General features: G+C 36.0%; 2 protein-coding genes across 7 annotated transcripts in view; one reads left to right on the top strand and one right to left on the bottom strand.

Moving 5' to 3' along the window:
- Positions 1–128: 128 nt before the first annotated feature.
- Positions 129–18,939, bottom strand: LOC113096094 (microphthalmia-associated transcription factor). Of its 6 annotated transcripts, XM_026261498.1 has the most exons (10): positions 18,849–18,939; positions 17,944–18,100; positions 4,484–4,705; positions 3,527–3,622; positions 3,313–3,430; positions 3,081–3,173; positions 2,568–2,624; positions 2,365–2,440; positions 2,072–2,219; positions 129–1,681 (listed from the first exon to the last, which is right to left on the bottom strand). In XM_026261498.1, the coding sequence occupies exons 2-10, from the start codon at positions 17,980–17,982 to the stop codon at positions 1,286–1,288; spliced, it is 1,245 nt and encodes a 414-aa protein (XP_026117283.1). In that variant the 5' UTR covers positions 17,983–18,100; positions 18,849–18,939; the 3' UTR covers positions 129–1,285. The 6 variants fall into 6 exon arrangements, with proteins under 6 accessions (XP_026117283.1, XP_026117299.1, XP_026117307.1 ...); XM_026261514.1 differs by lacking the exon at positions 3,081–3,173; XM_026261504.1 differs by lacking the exons at positions 17,944–18,100; positions 18,849–18,939 and adding an exon at positions 5,166–5,325 and having other exon boundaries at positions 1,042–1,681.
- Positions 17,149–23,631, top strand: part of LOC113096053 (FERM domain-containing protein 4B-like) — a 47,689-nt gene continuing 41,206 nt past the window's right edge. Inside the window, exon 1 of the mRNA XM_026261461.1 lies at positions 17,149–17,411. The gene's annotated coding sequence lies outside the window, so the exon portion shown is untranslated. The remainder of the gene's footprint in view (positions 17,412–23,631) is intronic.

Below are 23,631 nucleotides of genomic sequence, written 5' to 3'. Positions count from 1 at the left end.
GAGAAAAATGTATTATGTTTCACAACATCATGAAATTATGTCTTCATAAGTCTTAAAAAAAACAATGGATATAAATACAATAATACTACTAGATTTGAATCAGATAATCTGATTTCACTCCTGTCTTCAATGATTTGCTCCAAAAATAAAATTTCATCATTTTTGAGACCTTATTGACCTTTAAAAAAATTGCAGTAGAAATCTGATAACAAGTATAAGATGAAGTAGAAGAGACAAGAATAAAGATCAGACTAGTAAGAGAATTGTACTTTAGCTGTTCAATAGCAAGTCATTCATCATTATAGATACACCATATCATTGTGATACAAAATGAGTATGTTTTTGTCAATCACGATTTTGACATGATTTTTAATACTTTAACTGATAATGTTAGTATCCTGTCCAAACTGTCCAACACTAAGTGATTGAACAGTCAGTAATCACTAAAAACAGTGCCTGAACACAATACCCACCACGTTGTACAAAAGTACATACTGTTCTGAAAAATTAAGCTAGGTTTAAGTAAAAAAAAAAAAAAATTATATTATAGAGGATATTATAAAGGATATTTTCTTTAAGGATAGATCAACATCCATTGTTCAGATCTATTCGCTCTTCTATTCCATTAAGATTTTTTGCCCATTCTCAATGGAAAAGTGCCCAAGGGACATCACTCGGCAACATTGCTCACATAGTTGCGCCGTGTATCATCACCTTAAAGTGTTCAAAACTCCTGCTTTCTCATGGTGGGATGAGGAACAAAGTAAAATATTTTAGTGTTATAGCTGAAGATTGGACATCCTTAATTACATTACATCAACAATTACCAGACCTCTGTGAATGTTTCTCCTGTAGATATGTCTGTTGTTGTGTTTTTGTTGTTGCTCTTGGTTAATTAACTGTTGCACAGTAGAAGAGAATTGAACTGTGCATGTGTTACTGGAAAATTACACCCCAAGAAGTTGCATTTGAGGACAATATCAAGCCAACTCCAGAAATCATATTGGGGGTATTCTAGCTGTTCTTCATATTGTTCTATATAAATCCTTCATAAATCATCAAACTATTAAAACTAGTAAACTCCAGCATGATAAATGAAAAAATATATAATATTCTAAAATACAAGATAAGTGCTGAAATGTAATTTTGCTCTTCATGTTACAAGTTCTGGATTGAAAGCATTGAAAACTATCTGAATGTAACATTGGTAATCTCAGATAACATAACTTTATACAAAGAAACATCTAATCATCTAACTTTGGTTCATCAATGTTGGTTCACAATGCTAACAGCCATTTTCATGTTCATCCATACTGCTGCTGCCGCTGCTGCTGGATGGGAGGGGGGACCCGGAGGACAATAGGGGGTCACTGCTGCCCACTGGAGACAGGTTGTTGTCCATGAGCATGTCCTCCAGCTTGGCGGAGGCCTTGTTGGGGCTGTCGTAGACCCCCGGTTCCCCTTCTTCCGTGGGGCTGTCGTTGTAGCTGATAGTGCCGTTGTTGAGGTCCAGAGTGGTGGGACGGGACAGGTCAGGACTGGGGAGGTGTGGGTACAAATCAGACGTGCAGTCCCCCATTCCAGGCTCTTGTTTGATGGCTCGAGCAACCAGGTCGGAGGAATAAAGGCTTGGAGAGGCTACAACGGCGAGTCCATGAGCGCGGGCTTGCATCTCAAGCTCCTGGACACAAACCAGAAATGACAAATCCACACACTTCAGCATAACATGCAGTAGTACATTACTAAAGAAATAATATATTTGTGCTTGAAAAGTTGTGTGTAAACAGTAGGGGTATTGTGAACCAAATGCCTTATGTGTCAAAACGAGGGAAATTCCCCGTAATCAATTACTCGAGTGTAACTTTTGAATTTCATGCAGCTGAAGCATGAGCATACTTTATAAGCTTTCAAAGCAATGTTACACTTGGCATTTCGCCATCTTATTAAAAAAGCGTTTTGTCAAAGGGCATGTCGAAACATTGTCCTCAAAAACTGATTATGTGACTAGTTGAAATGAGCTTTTAACCAATCGCAGTTTGTTTTGTGAGCTTTTGTTTATTCGTTGGTTTACCTGAATACGAAGGAGGAGATGTCTGTTTGCATGTTCTAGTCGCTTTTGTCTGTTTTCCAGCTCTTTTGCTTTTTGCTGCTCTTTCTGCAGTTTCCTAATATAATCCACTGAAGCTTTCAGGATGGTGCCCTTATTCCACCTCATGTCTCTGAAAACAGTGAGATACACACAGTTATGCCTAATCTGCGTGCAACCACTAAATTTATGCATATTGGTATAAAACGGACTGAAATTACAGTATAAATACAGCATGTAAGTAATTGTAAACCAATGTTTATATTTTAGAGACTTACGGATCATTTGACTTGGGAATTAATGTCCCCAGCTCCTTAATTCTGTCATTTATATTAAAACGCCGCCTTCTTTCAACTGTATGGATGGAAAAGCCAATAAAGATTAGATATTATTAGAATTAATATTCTATTATATTACACTTGACATTTACAAATATCCCAAAAAGTGTTCATGCAAACAAATATCTAATCATCAGACTCACTGAGGTTGTGGTTGTCTTTCTTTTGTCTCTCTTTTACCAAGGCTCTGACCTCTGCTTCTGAAATACATAATTATATCAACTGAAACAACTTTCTTCATAATTACATAACTTCACGGTTTTAAAATCAAAGCTATAAAACTTTACAAAAAGGCAGAGTTCACATTTGCATCGCTAGTGCGCCAGTGTAATCTAATGCATTACTGTGTATTAGAACATTTTCAATTACATGTAAAACTGTCAGTATTTAAAAACGTAAAAAATTAAGTTCAAATGTGAGTTTGTGTGGACCATGTTTATCAATCAAGTGTCCATATTGTGTGCATTTACTGTCTTGTCTTTCTTTTAGTCTTTAGACTGTGTTGATTTAATATGTATGTAAATGTAATTTCAAATGTAAAACTTGTTGACTTATGAAAGGTAATGGAATAATATGTTCTGGACATAAATGTACAGTCTCACAAATCTCTTTTTTCATGCTTAGTGCCTTCAGAGGCTGAGGAAAGGGAAACATACCTACTGGAAAGCCTTCAGGCCTTTGATAAGTGTCAAACGTGCCACATGATCCAGGCTTGTCCATTATGTGCATCATGCCAGGTGCTGGGGTAACTATTTAATACAATATACTTTTCATAGATATTTTGCATTCGGAACTGCACACAATATGGATACTTTTACTATTCCTTAGAATAGTGGGTTCTGGCATGGTAACTAAAAGATTTCATAAGCATTAATTATAAAATTTTACCGGATAATTCCCTTTTGACGGCCGGCAGGTTAGATGAGCAGGAGTTGTTAATGGTAACCCCAGTTGGAGGAAGAGCATGATTGTTGTACATGTCCAACAGGTTTGAAGAAACTGGAATCTGAAAAATGATAAATCATAAACACAAAGATTTCAGTGCATGTGAACATAAATGTGCACGATACACTACAATCCTGATCATATATTAGTCCTTTACCGTATTAGTCATTTGAAGTCCTGCATCCATGAATCCTAGAATGTCATCATTGTAGCTTGATTCCAAACTTATGATGTCTTCAATTACATCGTCCATCTGTAACAATTCAAATATTATATAAAGCAAGGGCATAATGTGGTTACATCGCTTTCATTAGTAATGAAGTCATACCCTGGCAAAAAATGCTTTTAATAAAAAATAAAAAGTTAAACTAGTTATTGACAATTAAAAAAAAAAAAAGAAAGATGATCATGTGCCACATACATGAATAATTTCTAAGAACTTCTCTGATTTGTTTCCTAGCTGGCAATTTTTACTTTCCTAGTAACCCTTACAGCACTGATGTACTTTAGATCAAAGGCTCTACTACGCCGTCATCAATCAGTCACAGAAAAAAGCAGGAACTATCCGAAGAAATGAGAAACTTTTTAGTTGTGCAACTTAAAATAACTTGCTTTTTCGATGTCTAACAGGCCTCAGCATGCAGTTACTTAATACTCATTTTCAGCCTTGGTAGAGTGATGTACATTATCATTCAAACATTTGGGCAGTGTCATATTTTTAAGAAAATAAAAATTGTATTAATCAAGTGACAGTAAGGACATTTATAATGTAATCAAATATTTATATTTCCATTCTACTTCTGAATGCTGTGTTTGTAGCCTTTATTCATTAAACTATGCTGAAAAAAAATTATCATGGTCTCCACAAATATACTAAGCAGCACAACAGTGATACTAAGAAGTGTTTCTTAATCACCTAATCAGCATATTAGAGTGATTTCTGAATGATAATTTGACTGTGAAGATTGGAGTAATGATGCTGAAAATGCATATTCATCACAGGAATAAAAAAAAAAAAAATTGCAATCTTGTCACTGTATTCACCATATTTTGACACAATAATTGGATAACATGTTATTTGACAAAATTTGATTGACATAGCTTTTGCATCTACCTCTTTCTCACAGTTGAGGGTGAGAAGGGCCATAGGGCTATTAGGAGCGCTGGCTCCTGGTCCAGGGGGCATGCCGTGCTCTGTGGGCTGGCTGGGGCCGGGCCCTGTGCTGGCCTGTGGGCTTAGCTTGGCCCCCAGTGCACTGGACAGGTAATGCTTCACCTGCTGCCTCTGGGTCTGCTGGATGTGGTACTTGGATGGGCTCTCCAGGTGGGTCTGCACCTGAGTCACAAACAGAGACATGATGCAGATACAGTCAGACAGACACTCAGAAACTTACCAATACTGTATGTTATTTGTGCATGAGACTAATTAATTTTTAGCCTATATATATATATATATATATATATATATATATATATATATATATATATATGTGTGTGTGTGTGTGTGTGTGTGTGTGTGTGTGTGTGTGTGTGTTTACAGAAAAGTAGCTCATATTTGGACTAAATGCATTGCATACAGTAAATAATTTTATTATAGCTTATTTTATTATTGTACAAATACTGCAAGCATGCTAAAAAAGACAAAAGACAAAACACATATGCTTGGCTGTGAGTCAGCGAAAGACAAATTTAAGGAAACACGTTAGGATAAACAGTCAATAACAAATTCAATCAATTCGGCAATATTTCAAAACATAATATGAATTATGTCTGTTCTTGATCAAGTTTTGTCTCACCTGGTAGTGACTGTACTCTAACATCTCCAACATGTTGAACAAGATTATTTGTTAGCTCAAAAAAATATTCCCTTTATGGATTCCAGTCGTCTGGGCCAGTTGAAGATATCAATGCCAAAGAAAAGACTGAAAATGTATTTAAGGGGCTGGGAGGGGGTTGCTGTTCTCATATTGTTTTTTTTACCAAAACGATGAATTTATGCCTTTATAGAGTTCATTTGACGTCACCAGTCCATTTCTACAAAAGGACCATTGAAACGATAGGTTACTAGTGTCTAAACTGAAACTGGCTTGCGGCTAACTAACGTTTCATCTTTAGTTCCACTCATCCTGCATAAAACATTGTTTGTTCTCAGCATCCGGCATACAATCAGTGCCACTGTTAGTCTAAAAACAAGACAGTTTAAGATGGAGTTATCTCTGAAATCTTGAAGGGGGAAAGAAAGGAAAGAGAACTTTGTTGCCTGATGGGCCTTTGGTTTTAAAGGTTGAAATATTGTGCACACGTATGTAAGTGCGCACAAACAAACTCACAGATGTACAATTCATATCCGATTGAATCACTGGATTGGGACTTTGTGTATATAAAGAGCTGTTGGATATACAAAATGTTCTGAAAATAATAATCCTTATGTTTAAGTTGCTCAATTTGGTTTCATACATCCGCACAAAAATATACTCACACACACACACGCACACACACACACACACACACACACACACACACACACACACACACACACACACACACACACACACACACACACACACGTACATACACATATACACACACGCACACCCAAAGCTTAGAAAACCATACAAATGGCATGTGGAAAAATCATTGAAATGTTGTTGCAAAAATGTAATTATCACTTACATAACTATTTTTGTGTCTTTTACACACTTGCACAAAGCACATGCATGCATAGGGTAGATATCCAAGAGATGCAAACACAAATGAAAATTGTTTATACATGCCTATGACCTGCTCAGAAGAAGCATTGGATCTGTTTGATCAATGATTAATATCTACTTCTTGGAAGTGCCTCAGGTGCTTTTCATTTCATCATTTGAATCTGTTAAATCACAGAGCTGTTATTTAATCTTATCTAATATTTCTAACCCTTCATTAATTTACATCACATATTCACAGATGTTCTGCTTTTAAATGCTATTTAAAAATAATAGTTTCTGTGAAAGCCACTGTAGGATAAATAATGTTTTTGGAGCTCTATATGGAAATAAGTCCACACTAACATGAAAAACTTCTAAATTTGTGGGTGGAGGTGGGGGGTTAGAGAACACTTTTTCACCTCAGTATTTTGAGCAAATCCTATTCCTCTTAATTATCCCCCCACACACCCACACCTAAAAACGTTATTTTCATTTGATTTGCACTTTCACAACCCTCCTCTCCCCTGTTTTCATAGTCATTTGGATGTCTTAAAGAGCAACATTCTTTTTTAGAAGTCAAACAGAGGGGTAATTCAGACATCCCTGCGATGAAGACCTCGCATTAGCGACATCATCAGTCCTAGCACATGTACAGCTGAGACTGAGACCACTCTCTGGACTAGGACTATATACTATTAAAGCATTGAACCAGCATCTGTGTTTGGTGATGGTCAGATTACACACATTCTGTTCAGGGGGAGACTATAAGGAATGCTGTCCTGTGATGTACTGTAGAACCTACTCAATGAACCTGGTTTAGAGATGAAACTACCCCATCCCTGTAAATTTTAGTTTCCTTTCTAATTATGAATCAATACCACATTTCACACTATTTAACTTAGGGCATGCTTTAAAAACAGACAAGCATAGGAGCTGCGTGATTTATTACACATTGTAAAGTATTGCTATTATGTACATAATGACACCACGAGACACATGCACGCTGAAAACTGAACATGCCCTTCTGGTAATCTATAGGGACATTATTTGTCACCACAATGTAATGATTGTTTTGAAGAGTCCCTGAAGCAAAATAAATCATTCTTGGATTTTTATGGATTCATAGATTAAAACACAGTGTGGGCATATGCACATGCACAAGTGCAAATAGTCGTTGCTTTCATAATAACTTTAGTTTATTTGTTTATTTATTTATTTTGTGCCAACTGAATTTAAGGGAAAACAATCTTAAAATATTTTGTGCTTCTGATCCTTTGCATGATGTGTTTGTGTTTATTTATGTGTTCCTATTTAAAGGAAGCCAGACTTCATAAAATGAGTCACATGTGGATTCTGTAGATAGCAGATTCATTTAGTTCAGTCAGGGTATATAAGAATGCTGTTCTTTTCTTACAACATAAGGGAAAGTCTTTGTGCTTCTCTTTACTCTCTCTATACTATCCTTCTTTGCCCTAAAACATTAGGGTTCATTAAACCCTTCCTGCTGAAGAGAAGCAGTATTCTCTAAATGACAACAGATACTGTGTCTATGGAGATATTCATAAACAGTTCTATCATCTTCTCATAGGAGAATGGCTGAGGGAGGTAATAGTCAATAGTAAACTGTGTCCTTAAGGAGTTGGTGACATTTTATTGGTGATTTGAGGCTGTCGGGTACTGTTCATTAAAAGAGATACAGTAACACTATACATAAGCAATGATTAAATCCATTGAAATGATCATGAACACTTATTTAATTGTTCATTTTTAAAAATGGTTAATAATCTGAAATGTTATTACTACATGTAATCCTGTAAACTTAGGTTACCAAACACAGAAAACATGCATACGTATTTATGGATAGCATGAATGAATTAAATAATGAAATATCAAAACGCTGACACAACTTTGCTGCCCATCGCAGTAAAAATGTAAGTAAACATACAGTGTATGGATTACCAGGAGCTAACAAATCAGAGTCATATCCACTGATTCTACATCAAGTACATATTCCACCATTCCATTAAATTAATAGTTCTTTTTCACTGGAGAATGCAATAATCTTGATGGATTTGTTTATTACAAGCATCCAGCTTTTCACTTCACAAGATGTTAATTGACGGTCTGGAGTCATGTGGATTACTTGTGGATTATTGTGATGTTTTTGTCAGCTGTTTTAGCAGCTCTCAATCTGATGGTATCCCTTAACTAGAAAATGATGTAAAACTAATTTTATCTAAATCTATTCTGATGAAGAACTACATCTTAAATGGCCTGAGGAGCCAGTTTTCATTTTTAGGTAAACTATTCCTTTAAAATGTGTGCATTAATAACACATCAAACCTGAAAACACTGTAAACTATCTTCATTATACTAGGAAACATTTACACTAATTTCTGATGTTTGAAGTCCTATGTGACAACCGTAACACTTATTACTGTGTGTATACATTTTAAATAAACTGTTTGCTGAGAAGCAGCGTTGCCTGACAAAAAAATAAAGAAATAAAAAAGAGACCCATCCATTCCACACTAAACTTTGCTGACAATAACTAATCTGTAGCCATTAGTTCATGGCAAATCTGAAGATTTATGTCAACTTAAAGACCATAAAAGTCAATTAAGGGGCAAAGTTCTGACATCTTATGTAGTGGTGAAAGTGGGGAGAGTAGAATGATCTGAACTGCACAAAAAATGTGCATAACCAACATGCAGCTCATTTAAAACAACAGACACTCGTTTTTTGTATGTATTAGAGCGCATTTCTGAAAAAAGAAAATGTGTGCATTTATGGATGCATGCAAGCTTGTAAGATGCATGTGCATACATATCAAACAAAACGTGAGTGTGTCAAAAAATATACATCAACAAGTGGCATTTATGTTAAGAAAGAAACCATAAGAAGACTTTATAAGCAAATTCACAAGCCGTTTACATTGTAAAACAACAGAGATACTATTACAATAAAAGACAAAAGGTTCTGTATTTAGACTCTACGGAGCCCCGCACATGACATGCAAGAAAAAAAAAAAATTGTGCACACAATTTACTAATTCATTGCCTCAATTTACTAAAATGTGCACACGATTACTATTGCATTCCCTCGATTTACTATTGCGCTCGCTCGATTTGCTTAATCGTGTGCACGATTTAGCAAATCGAGGGAATGAATTAGTAAATCGTGCACACAATTTATAAATCGAGTGAATACAATAGTAAATCGAGGGAAAGCTATAGTAATCGTGTGCAAGTTTTAGTACATTGAGGGAACGAATTAGTAAATCGTGCACACGATTTAGCCTTATATTTTTTCCTGCGTGTCATGTGCAGGACTCCGGTAGACTCATTCTAGTTTGACAATAAATGCACTAAAAATCACCTTGGGATAATTTGGTTAAAGAAGATGACAAAAATATAAAAAATTGCATTGGTCACAGTTGCTACTTGGTTTGATATTTTGTTATCTAATGCAATGACATTCAAACATTATTAAGCATGGCTTATTGGTCAAAATACTTTTGGAGCCACTGAAAGCGTGAAACAATTAATTTGCATGTGCTATAACTAAACACACAAAGTATTTATTGCTTTGTATGTGTGAGTGTGTGCGTATGTGCGTGTGTGTGTGTGAGTGTGTGTGTGTGTGTGTGTGTGTGTGTGTGTGCATTAGGTTTAAATGCAAGCCTGAGGGGTGTGAATTAGCATTTTTCCTTAGTGAAGAGACATGCACATTACGTATAACAGGCTATGACGAAGACACGCCGCTCAAGAGGAGGGTCTTAGACAAAAGAGCAGCTTTTCTCCAGCCACATTCGTGCAATGTGCTTTTAGGCCTGTGGCAAGAGGCATTAACAAGAATGTACCAGAGTCAGACCAGAATGGGCAACACTTGGACCATTGACGAGGGATTACAAAAATGCACTTGCTTACATGACAGACAATACTGCTTATGTGTGCAGCTGGAATACTGTCCCAAGTCGAATCTGATATGAATTCAATAAAACTCCAAGACGGACCCGTTATGACAGTTGGTGGGCCAGGGCAAAACTGAATACACAGTGTACCATAATGTGGGCGTTGAGAGCACAAATATTTGTCACGGTGTCAGAGGTCGGAGAGGCCACACAGGCCAAAAACAGAATGAATGATAACTTTATAGTCAGACACATATAGAAATAAAAGGCAACTAGTCACTCTTATGAAAGTGAATAATACACTGCTCACAAGTCTAAGATTATCCAACAGATCTGCAGAAAGCCTTATGGCTAATAAAGAGGACAATGTAAGTTAGGAGACTCTTTTTAGGCAAAAAGTGAGCAATTAGATCTTTTTATCAACAATAGATAAAATATATTTTAAAATTAAGTGAATTTGAAATTTAAATAAATAAAATAAATAAAAAGCCATATGACAACTCTATGATTTTCTCTACACCTTTTCATAGAATTAAGCTTTGAGCAGTTCCTTGGAACAGGTGGCAGTTGTTTAAACATGCATAAATAAAATGTAATTATTGTAAGCACTTCCAAATAAACAAATAACTGAAATAGCAATACTGATGCCACAGCCTGCATTACTGCAAAAGCACTACAGAACTGCCATATGGAATAATATCAAATATTTCTTGATTTTGTGTAAATAAATAGATGATGATGTTCAAAAATGTCATTATCTAACATTTTTTTTATAATTTTTTTTTTTTAAATAAAACTTGCTAAAATATTCTTAAAACAGCACAATATTATCAGCTTCTTTATAGCAACAATTTTGTTGTTTCTTTAAATAGCTAGCATTTTAAATGTTTCCATGTACAGTAAATATTGTGTGGCATGGAGGATTAATAAGTAAGGTTATCTTATGAATTCTCTAAATTCTTCAGCACCCCATTAAAATATTATTTCAGTATATGATCTCGACGTATTCATTAAATCTTTAGTAAATTTGACAAAGGAATTATTGTATATATGCTCCATACAGTGCAACATTTTATACACAAGAAAATTAAAACAACTAAACTAAAAGGGTAACCATAAAAGAACTAGTAATCATATGTATCGGCTTCTTATGTTTTTCATAAGACAACAAATTTACATTACAGCCCAAGAAGACATTAAGTGCAGAGTACGTCTCAGGGTGACTTTTTTGGCTATTACTGTGATACTCAAAGTTAGATTTAAGTTAGTTTTTTTAACTAAGTACACAGTATGTTCTAAAGGCTTATATATTATTGAACAAACCTTCGCATGTGTCATCTTGCTTCATTACAACCCAAAACCTCTGAATGAACAATCAACACAACTCCATAAACCTGCCAGCAAACCAATACAAACTATTTCTCAGAAACAGACCGCCCATTTCTTTTTTTTTTTTTTTTCTTCATAGAACAAAAGCTCTTTTTTTGCTGTCTAGGTTTTGACAGAGTACAGTGCCCCGAGCCTCATCATCTCCTGAAGCTGGTACACAAAGCCGGAGTTGTGTATGCACACGGACAGAGTCCTGAAGCATCGCAGTCTGAAAGGTCATCCCAACCACCAGTGAGCCAAGCACACAACGGCAAGCCATTCGCACGTGGGGCAGAAATCTGATGGCATTTAAAGTCATCTGTTTTTGGAAAACATTTGCAGGGCTATCTTACTGGAGCAATTACTACAATGATAGCACGCAACAAGCTTTATTGCGTTTTATTCAGTCACGTGAAGCTATGTGAGCAGATCACATTGTCACAAAGCAAAATAATGTCTTGCTGAGATTTTCTTTTTTACCTTTTGCCTCTTTTTTTGTAAATAAGATAATGAGGTTATCTAGCAGGATCCTGAGCTGTCACCATTTCACAGAAGTCAGATTTTTTTTTTCCTAAATAATTTGAAGAATGAGAACAGCGCCCTAATTATGAGCATTCTTTCTTGAATTAGTGCTGAGTGTGTGTGTGGCAGAACTGTGTTTGCCTTTGTCTTTGTATCTGAGCTGATTCTTTGCTTATTTCTGGTCAGGTCAGAGGTACTTCGGCTGATTAAGGGTTCACTCAATCTTTGGTCAAACCCATCTGGGCTTAAAGATTTCACTTTTCTGCTTCGGCAGTCTCTGCCTGGTACCTCACAAAAAGTCTGCCTTGTGGAGACATGGACTAATCTATATGTAAGGTTATGTGTGAGTTCTTAACCATATTTTTGGGACAAATTTGTACCCAGAAATGAGCTAAATCTGAAAATAAAACTAAATTTTAGGGACATCCTTATTTGTAAAAACAATTAGAAAAATTATTATTATTATTTATTTATTTTATTTAAAAAATGCTAAAAGTTTTTTTGTTAGGGTTAGGTTATATTATTCATTATATATAAATATATAATGAGATATTTTTTATAAAATAAATGTAATAATAATGATCATAATACATAGTTTTTAATTAGTAATAATAATAATGATAAATAGCCTCCTGATCACAGGGCCCAAGATAATGTTTCTATGAGCATGCAATTGAGAAAACACAAGAATTAAAAAAAATTGTCAAAAAAAATATGAAAATCATTTTCGAATTAAAAATGTACTTTAATATATATATATATATATATATATGTAATAAAATAAAATTTGAAATAAATAAATGCAAGATTACATTACTTGAAATCACCATTTTCACAAGCTCTAAATGGATGGCACCTGTTTTACTTAATCATATTCCTTTGTTAGTGTAAGTTATCTTAATATTACAACAAATATTAAGCATTGCAAAGATTGTGTTAATTTATAAATAATACACTATTACTGTAGTATATTCTCCACAAATTTACACAAATAAGAGAATTCTTACCAGATCCTCTCAGCTAGTTCCTTTCCGTCAGAAGGCTACTTTTTGCCTCCAATGAAACCTCTTTGAGTGTCTGTGCGTGAGATTCACACTATCCACTTGTGTAGTCCACTCAGACCAACCAGAAATCAAAGCCATGAAAATACGTCAGTGTAGTGGAGCAAATAGGATTAAACATTTTGAACCAAAAGTCTGGAAACGCAGCACAAATTAGGAGAGGAATTCACTGAGTACAGATAATCCCCCATATGGACTTAACACAGTTTAGTCTTTAACATCAGTATTCTTTAGCCTAAGATGCAGTCCTTGGAATTTTCTCTGGAGGCCGAGATCCTACAACTGGGATTGTCACAGAACATCCGAGTATAGCACCACTGTATCTCAAAGATCCATCTTTGTGAGTTATATCACATTCATGTCAAAAAACCTACGACTTAATTGGACCGCAATTTAAAAGTTACACATGTACAATGGTCAAAATAGTCCTTATCTACAGAAGGCCTCACCTTCTGAGCTTTAATGGTAAGACAAATGTGGGATTTATCTGGTAGAGGGCGCTCTAATTTAAAGGTCCTCCAAATTGCAGATTTATGCCGCATCCCAACGCAACCCATAACCCGTCTTTTTCCAACCTTATATCCGTGAAAGTGCACTGGAACATCAGTCACACCTGTGACTTCCAACCCATGAACTCTTACTAGATCGATGTACTCCGAGTTCCGAGCTCTGATGTCACACAGTACGCAAAACACCAATGGCAGCCCCTACGGATAATATTGCCTATGGTGCAGTGTTTATGCAAGTGGATTTTAGGACAATATAACGTTGCAATAAAATACTACTGTCAGTTCACAAAGCTACTGAAATTTAAAATCAAAGTGACAAGTGATGATCTGTGAATGTTGTAAGTTATTATCCACTTTTCTTACATTAGCAATAAAGGTATCCCTCTTCAGGGCTGTGGAACATGTCTTATATCAGCAACCAAACCTAATGCCAAAATTCATAACACTTAAAAAACCTTCACTCATCCATAGATACAGAGATAGCACAGAAACACCTGAAAACACGTGAGCTACTGGGGCTACTGGGTTCAGATATGTTACAAACCGCCTCCAGAAAAATACCTTTCAAATGAAACTGTGCCTTTTCGGACTGAGCAGAGCAGCACTGCCAAACTGGAAGCTTCTTATATAGTCTAGCTCATAGATAGATCATGTCAATTAAAACTTACATTGCTTGTGACATTGCAGTAAAATCTCTGATAGTATCAGCATTAGGCTTAAAGCTAGGGTGTTGCTCTAATACTTAATAATTATTAAATCTATCTATCTATCTATCTATCTATCTATCTATCTATCTATCTATCTATCTATCTATCTATCTATCTATCTATCTATCTATCTATCTATCTATCTATTTCTGATGGTGTGTACCTAACAAATGGAACAAATTGTGATGTATATTCATAATTTTTACAGGGCATGTTCATTTTTACACAGGAAATAAACAGGCTATTTGAATATTATGACTCACAAACACAGCTGGTCTTTAGCCTGTCCAACAGATGGTCACCTGCTCCACATTCACATCCCATCATCTTAAGAGGACCACAATTGGATTGACAAATGAACAGAAATGAAGGATTTTTAATTCATGGAGAATTGTATATGAAAAATAACTTTTTTGTCAGATGGGTCTAACCTCGCAAGGAACTGTTTGAGTGTTTTGACAGTAAATACTACAAATTTTAGGGAAAGTTAATTCAAATAGATCGAGCTTTTTTAACCAACAGAAGAAAAGTATTTAATGTCATCCTCTGTAATTTAGCTAATCATTAGCATTAATTGTAGTCACCGTTATAACAAACTTGCCGTGACACATCTGAATGCGCTTGCGGTGACTGAACGGTTTCCAAATCTGTTTTTTCAGCCTTTAATTAAATGTCTCTCCAGCAGATGGTGCTAAACATTTCTACCTGACCAGTCATTATATGTTTTATCCACTAGATGGCAGTAAACAAAAGCTTGTCATGAGGAAATGGGAGCAGAAATCCATTGTCTTTGCACAGGTCATTTTATTCTCTTAAAACAGGGGAGTGTAATATAATTGATACATTTCCACATTCATGCACCAAACACAGTTTTGGCTATTTAATATATTTATTTATATTTCTCCGTAGCATGTCTGGTTGTTTAACATATCAGTACTGAGAATTCATGAATATTTCCTTTATTCAGTAAAATATGTTTTTCTGAAGGCATCAAGCGTATGCATATAAATACTGAATCATGTAACAATGTTTTATTTTATTTTATTAACAATAGGACAGTAACAGTTGGGTGCTTAATTTTTTGTTGTTGTTTGTATGTAAATTTGATGTGAAACTAAAAGTCCATCATATTATAATATTTTGGCCATAAGCCACACTTCTTTCCTTTATTCCATTTTCCTGCAATACTAGGCCTGTTGTTTCTGTTTTTGAGAGATTTTCTATTGTTTTGAACATTGACACTCCCTTCCTTCCCCATCGCTCTCCCTCCCTCTTTCACAAGCTCTCTCTCTCTCTCTCTCTCTCTCTCTCTCTCTCTCTCTCTCTCTCTCTCTCTGTGTCTCTCTCTGTCTCCCTGTGCTTTTTTTGTAGTTTTTGCCATTTAGGGCATAAAAATGCATTTTAAAATGGAAAGCTTACCTCTATATAAAAACACCTCACATTTTTGTAGACAAAGCAATTTTATAGAAGTATGATGATTGGTAGCATAGACTATAACTATATGTGATCAGTTGTGTGCATGTTGTTGGTACAATTTGTCATCAGTAAGACTGTTTACACTTACTGAAACCAATTTTCTTTTCTTTTTTTTTTAGAAAACTTAGAAAAAAACATAGAAGAAAAGCCTACTTGCAATTAAGTGTTTGACTTAAATCAATATGAAGTTCAAGGTGACATGTCCTTCATCAGGATGCCTGTAATATTAACAAATGTGTGTTGTGAAAATGTCCACTCGTTTGCTGTGGTCACTGAGGTGAGAAGTGGAACTTTTTTACAATAACAGATCCAGAGAACTCATTAACCTGTCTCACTGGATAATCAGCTGAATCAAAATGGATGTGAGAGTGTGAGCAGGCCTTGCAGTGCTGTCTAGCCATGTGTCAAATCACAGAGCTGGACAAGATGAGGCAGCAATCTCTCACACTCCTCCTTTTCTATATCCAAGATACAGAAAGGGTTTAAGAAAAAACTGTGATCACTTTATCCTTTTTTTTATATATGCATTTAGCTGATATGCCACATATTGTCTTAAAATTTAATATAGAGTAATGGTTATACAGAACCTAGTAACAACATACAGCTGTAAGAGGTATAAGGCTTTCCACTGAACTTGTCATTATGAGTATCAGTGTAACTGTAAATTAATTAATGTGGGAACTTCCTTTAAAATGAAGGATGCACTGACAAGTTGAAATCGTATATTTACAGTGTTCTTTGGACCCACTGAGTCAAATTAATATAAGTTGTGGTTTAATTATTCTGATGACAAACTAAGATTCTTCAACAACAACAACAAAAAAGATAAAGAAAAGAAAAAAAGAAAAAGAAAGAAAAAAACAACAACATTACTAGGGTAAATGTAAAAAAAAAGAAAAAAATCATAGAGCTTTGGCACAATTTTTCTATCAAGTGCATATAAATAGTTTCATTTGATTATTTGATTTGGTAGCTCCCCATTGTTGATATTATTTTTGGTTCAATAATGGAAGGGGTACATACTCAATTTGTACAGAATAATATTTCGTTTTGGGCACATTTTATATTCATAAATGTAAGTGCCTTAAAACAAAGCCATTGCTTTCTGATTTTCAAAAATAATTTTGGATGTACTGAAAATCTGTAAGATTTGTAAAATGTAAAGACTTTTCTAGTTTACTGAAGAAATTTTAACAATTAGAAGATTGTATAGTTCTACTTTTTTCTTTCTTTATTCTCTCTTTTGTGTATTTTTTTTCTCTTTTGTGCTCTGTTCTTTAGGATCTTCTTATGAGATTATGTTGCCTTTCTACAGGCCTATGTGTATTTTCTTGCAAAAAATAAAAAATAAAAAAAATAAATAAATAACCTTGTTGCCCAAACCTTTAACACTGACACTATGCGTTTATTTTATTTTATTTTATTTTATTTTATTTTCAGACTGTCGTTTCAGCCCGCGCTTGCGTCAATAGCGTGCGCATCACCACGGTAACGGCAGAGGGAAATCTGCTCAGGGTGGACTGACTGTGGGGAGCTGATGGGGCGGAGGAGGGGTAAACGAGTGAACCGACGGACACGGGACTCTACCGATAGAGCCTGTGTCCTCACAAAACTGACATGAACTGTATCACCGGCTGCTTGTATTTTACGCATCGGGTTTTCCTTCGTGTGCATGACTTTGGACGCGAAATCACTGAGACCACAGAGTCATTTTAGCCTCCGGTAACAAAAAAGACAAAAGATCCTCGCGAACCTGGGGGCTTGAACACAACAATACCTACCGACAATAAAGAGAGGTGAGTTCAGCTTGTTATTGAAAGGGCTGCATGTTCTGCATATTTTCCCCTGGTTGTGCCTTAGGGATAATGGATATACAACATTATAAAAACTTGAGGATAAGAAGTTGAGTTTCTTTGATATAACGTTACAGTGTTTGATAAATGACGACCGCGCGGTGCGTAAAGCTCGACTGATGTCGGAAACTTCACCTCATGTGGCAACCATGGTCACTGTTCTTATGTGGAATACACATAACCAGATTATTATTCATTCTCTAGGGTCATAGAGAGACATATGTGATTTAAACTGTGCGGAAAGCGTTTCTGGTGGTGAAATACAGGGTATAAGCCTAATTCTGCCAGGAGCACCTGACTTCTCCTTAGTGAACCTTCAATGGATGATTGCAATGTAAAAAACATATTTTCCCGGATGATAAACGCTGATTCTCACAGTTACTCTTTGTAAAGTTGTAGCTTTTCACAAATATAAAAAAACTTCAAATCTTTTATGCCTTGTTCAAACCTTGAACAACAAAACTCAGGGGACTACCTGGAGTAACATGTGTGTGCTTGTTTCCTGTTGACACATGTGAAAGCTGTTGATTAGAAACCCAGGCTCATTTTAAAGGACCAAGGAAGACAGAAATCCATCAAAAAGCTCATTTCTCCACCGCTTCTGCAGACGCCGATTCTGAACTTCCTGCTTCCTGAGAAAGACAAACAATAGGAGACAGAAGCATGTGACATCCTGATAGTCTGTGAGGGGGACACAGTTCTGTCCAAATGTAAGAAGGATAAGAAATGCTCTCTTTATTTGAAAAGGTTGTTTTCGGGAGCAGGTGATGTTATTTAGCTAAATCGTAAATTAAATTTAAGGCATACTCTGGTTGCATTTTTAAAGGCAAGGAATTTTTTGTTATGTGTATGTGGTTCAAAATTAGATTTACACCGCAAGTGATTATATTTTAGCTGTTTTTTTGATTTAAGCACATGCACACCTTCAAACACAGAGGCATAGAAAAAATGAGTTAGGCATTGTGTTAATTATAATCTGGCAGTTCAGTTGCATGCATGCATTAAATGAGATCAGTTTTAAGCTATTAACTAATATAGAAAATTCCATATTTGTTACTCAGAGTCATTTGCCAGTGAGGGTGAATTAATGGATTTGCCTATAGAAACCAGGCTTTTAATGTGCACCTACCAGTTTAAAGCAAGTTTTTTTTTCTCGTTCTCTCTCTCTAGAGGTTTTTAGGGTAAAGTGCTTAATTGAAGCACATTTTAAACACTCACCATCCCCCTTCTCACGATTGCATTTCTGTCTGTATGTTGTTTAGGTTCATTTTGTCATTCTGCCCATGTCAAATTGCAGTTACTTTCAATTTAACACTACATGATGCTGTTATATGATATAGTTGTAAATCCAGTAAGTTCACCATGTGATAACCGGCTCACCTTCCTGTTGCACAACAAAGGAAGACTGACCACAGAAGATAATATTCCATGTGTATACGTTCAGGGCTGACGTTTCCAGCAGTCTAACTTGAAAGTGTGCACTTTAGAGAAGTGAGTCAGTTTTGGCTCTTTTAGAAGGGCCTTTTTAAATTTCTACACTTGATTCCAGCTGGATCTAAGATTTAGGGAGCTGATTGTCAATTTCTCTCTATGGGTCGGCAGTAATCTTTAAGCTTGGAAGTACAAATCAATTCAAAGCTTCTGCATTTAGTGGTGCTGGCAGTGCCTCAGAGGGGTATGTGGATTCAGTTCAATTCAATTAAACCAACTCAGTTACAGAGTAAGTGTGACCCAGTGTCGTATAATTGATCCCTAATTGCATTAAGGACACTGGTGTCACTCCAATTTGACTGTGTCCTTAGAAAAGGCATGATGGCAAATCCGGCATCAGATGGATGAGATGTTGAAATGTGCAAAGTCTATATATGTAGACAGAGTGGGTGAAAGTGTGCTTCTGGGTTGTATTTGCCGAGACCAGATGAAACCAGATAATGTTTGCAGATGCTTCTAGTACTCACTGCCAGTTTTCTGGGTAAGATTTATATGGAAATCCAAGTATCTGTTGCAAATTATCCAAATGTGTCCCAAATGGTAGTGGGTCATTGCCATGTTTTATAGCTGTTTTGGACTTGTCTTACATTGTTTTATCTTAACTTGAGTCTTACAAATGTCCAGAGTTAGCTCCGAAAAACAAAGCATCCAAACTAGGTTTGGGAGTCCATAAACCTGTCCTCAGGCCTAGTTCAGGGTGTCAGTCTGTATAATATAGATTGCATAATCTTTGATCTTCAGTTAAAAGCTCATAAAAAAGACCAACAAAGCTGAATGTTTTAATGTGATATTGTTCTGTTCCAATAATTTAACTTTAGCTTTCACGATGCCCTGCTGTTCTCCAGGGAAAACTGAGAATGATCCCCGTAGTTATAACTCATTTTCTCTTTTCCACTGGCAGACATATGTTCAGTTACATTCCATCAATGCCCGAATGAGAGCGACTATTAATATCAGTCCACACAGAGAGGAAGTGCTCATGATAATGGGCCATCCGCTGCTGTCTCGCCTACCTCTGCCGGTGTGCGTGTGTGTTTTTCCTCTCTCAAGAGAGGCCTTGGCATGGAAACATCCTCACTGAAAAATAGACATGGCCTACAGTCTGGATACAGTGGAAATCGATAGAGCTGTATGGTGCTGCTCCACATATGTGGTAGCGCCGGAGGGGTCATGGCTGATTCTTCAATATTTCTGTTTTATCTCCATGCCTCCTTTTCAAGACAGATGGATAGAGTGAATGCATTGTCTTGAAATAGAGTAAATATTATCAGAAACATGTTTCATAAATACTGCATTAGATTAGTAGCACACATACACAAGTCCACACTACGACCACAGTGACAAGGAACATCAGGCAGGACATGGACACAGGTCAGGAGCCCTTTTCATCTAGCAGATGGTTAAGGAATTGCTTTTCATATTACAATGAGTGACAATCAAATCCACCACATGCCCTTGGTTTTTTAATGATTATTCAGATTTGTGATCTGTATGGAAATGTACGTTTAAAAAAAACAAACAAAAAAAAAGGTCCATCCGTAAACCTGACCATCAGTGTGGTGTAACCACATCATATGAAAATGTATGAATGAGACTGTATGAATCAGCCACCAATTTTGGAGCCACTGAAAGCTTTCTGACCCTCCATGGGCAGCAAGGGAACGCAGCGATTTCTTCTTGTCCCATCACTCTCTGGAGGGATCAATATCATTGAAATCACTTTCAGAATGATAAAAACTGATTGACAGCCAATAGGAATCCACCTGTAAAATAAACACTACAATATCAAAGTCCTTTTCAAGGAAAGTCCTTTCACTTGGCGGCCATATTTGCAAAGCAGTTAAAACAAAACCAAGTCCTATTTAAATGAACGGGGGAATCCTTAAAGGTCTTCATAAAGTCTTGTCAAAGGGCAATGACCTTCTCAGGCCATGAATGACCAGCAAGAGGTGATTGAATTGTTGCCCAGAGGAGTTATGAGCAATAACTGGCAATTTTGCCAGGCAACTTTTTTTTGAGCAACATTCCTTGAGCTTTTTTCCATTGAGAATGGATAACAAATCTGGATATTTTAGATCAGTCATGGGCCCTGTGTCTCACCTGGTTGCCTGTTGATGGCAACATTTCCCAAAGTTGCCCGGCAACATTGCTCAAAAAGTTGCCCAATGTACCATCAGCCTTAGTAAAGTTTTGCAAGATTTTGTGACTAAGGCTAATTTCATACATCATCAGCAATTCCCAGTGAAGTCCTTATCTTTTCATCGTGGGAATGGTGGCACCTCTGCTGATTTTGCTGAAATCTTTTGGATTCTAAACAAAGCAAAACATCTTGTATGACTGGGTAATTGTGATTATATTTAGAGAAAAGAGTGCAGTTGGTATGTTGTGATCCATCTTATGCACTGGCTATCCCTGCTGTGTACTGTCTTGTTTATTTATGCTGACACATGGCATGTGTCTGTGGGCCATTTACCAGCATGAGAGGGGATAAAGATCTCAGTTAAAGTCATTTAATTGTTCTGTCCTTCTGTTTCCTGTTCATGGACTCCATAGAATTAAAGCAATGTTTATAAAAGCATCTTATACTTCTTGTACTATTTCTATATTATATATACTGGACATAGTATGCAAATTTGCATATACTGTTGCTTGTGGATGTGTAATGTTTTATATACTATTTCTCATACTACGTTTGTATACTTCCCATTCTGAATAGCCTAAATGAGCACAAATATTCTCTTACATCATTCGCAAGGACTGTGAATTATTACAGGATAATTTTGCAAGTATTTGGTCAGTTCCAATGCCAAATAATGTTAAATGAGATCTAAACAATTTTACAAGAGGTTGAGTTTGTGTCTTTGTCTGAAAATACTAACACTTGGCCTTTTACAGCAGTGACCTTAGCTTGAACCTGTAAAAAAACTATACTATGCATAACTCATCTATTTATGGAAACAGATTCTTCCTTCTCCAAATATTATAACACATCTTTAGTCCAGAAAATAGGAAAATTGTCCTTTAGCATGGCTGGAATTAAGGTGAATTGTCACACTGATTTTGAACGATATGACAAGAGACAAGGATGTAAGGTTCAGCACAAATGTTTTGAAATGTTAACACAGTGGTAGTTTGCATAATGTAAAATCGAAGATGTGTCGTGGACCGGGAGGGAACATTAAATATTAATAAGGACAAGAGCCAAGAGAGATGGGATAAGCTAAACACTTCTTGCTTCAGTAGCACTACGATTACAAATTCACAAAAATGCGCATATATAAACATATCAGGGTGAGGATACATTCAGTAATGGACTTCAGAATGTTTTATGTATATAGTGTACACATCATTTTCTAAGAATTATGGGATACATACAGATAATGCAAGAAGTCAGTGCTTCTCAACTGGTGGGTCATGTCCCAAATAAGTTACAAACAATACAATTTAATGAAAAATGTTACCAAATAAAAAATACAATTTTAAATGTTAAGGTCTGTGAATTCATTAAATTGTGTGATTAACAGTATGAGCATAGCACAAGCCACATGAAATGGGAAAACAGAAAAATTAAGACTGTGAATTGACATCTTAATCACAGATAAAAAAAAAAAAAAAGATGTTCTAGTCTATTTTTAAAAAGCAGAAGATCATTTTAAGTTGACATCAATGTCTGTATTTCCATTCATGTGCATACAGTATATTTTAGTATTGTAAATACATATACAGTATTTTGGTGTAAAGTCAAATGTCATTTGTAAAAACCAAAAATTGTAGATGGCAGAAGTAGCATTAAAACATTTCTTGTCATGGATTTTGATGAGAGCATAAACAAAACAATGCAAAAAAAAAAAAAAAAAAAACGTTTCATGGTGTGAATTTAAAATATTTCAATTTAGAATAAAAAATAGTCCACTTTATTTCCAGCGTATGTCATGTTAATAATTTTGCAAATTGTTGGGCCAATTCAGTTTATTTTTAAGTTTTTTGACCAAAATATTGACAATTTGAATGATGGAAGCCACAGATTAGTTGTGTATTACTACAACAACTTAAAAATGCTTATTCTATCTTTGTCTTTATCTCTTCCAAGCTCTTTCTGGCCCTCTCACTCACACTTTTTTTCTTTGCCATTGTCTGCCCCCCCCCTACAGTGAAACTACGAGAATCCATTCATGGTTTTCATCTCTTGCAAATGATATTTAAACCCAGTGGCCCCACTTTCTCAATCTACTGTTCTGCACCCACAATCCCATGGGGACCTTATTAGAGGGGGCAGACAGACAGTATGCGCACAGCGCTGGGCAGAAGCAGCAGTGACAACCTCCCCCCGTCTGCTCCGTGGCATCTGTGTTATGCACACACACACACACACTCACACCCATCCTTTTTGTCATGGTTCAGAGGCTCCAACATAACCCAGCTCAGTGTGCCATGGCCTACATCAGCCCCAAATCCCAGTCAAGCAGACACTTCAATAGGCTCACTGTGACAGCCCAGATACTAAAGCCTCACCAGGACACATGAAGCAAAGATTTACTGTAATCTAAACGCCTAAGCTTAAATATTCATGAAGTTGTAAAAGCTTATATTTCTTAATCTACGAAAAGATGTCAATTTTTGGGGATTTCTGAATGGATTTGAATGTGTTGCTATATAGTTTCTAGGGTTGTCG

This window comes from Carassius auratus, chromosome 6, assembly GCF_003368295.1.
Source record: "Carassius auratus strain Wakin chromosome 6, ASM336829v1, whole genome shotgun sequence".
NCBI classification, from domain to species: Eukaryota; Metazoa; Chordata; class Actinopteri; order Cypriniformes; family Cyprinidae; genus Carassius; species Carassius auratus.
This window is presented reverse-complemented; position numbering and strand designations above follow the sequence as displayed.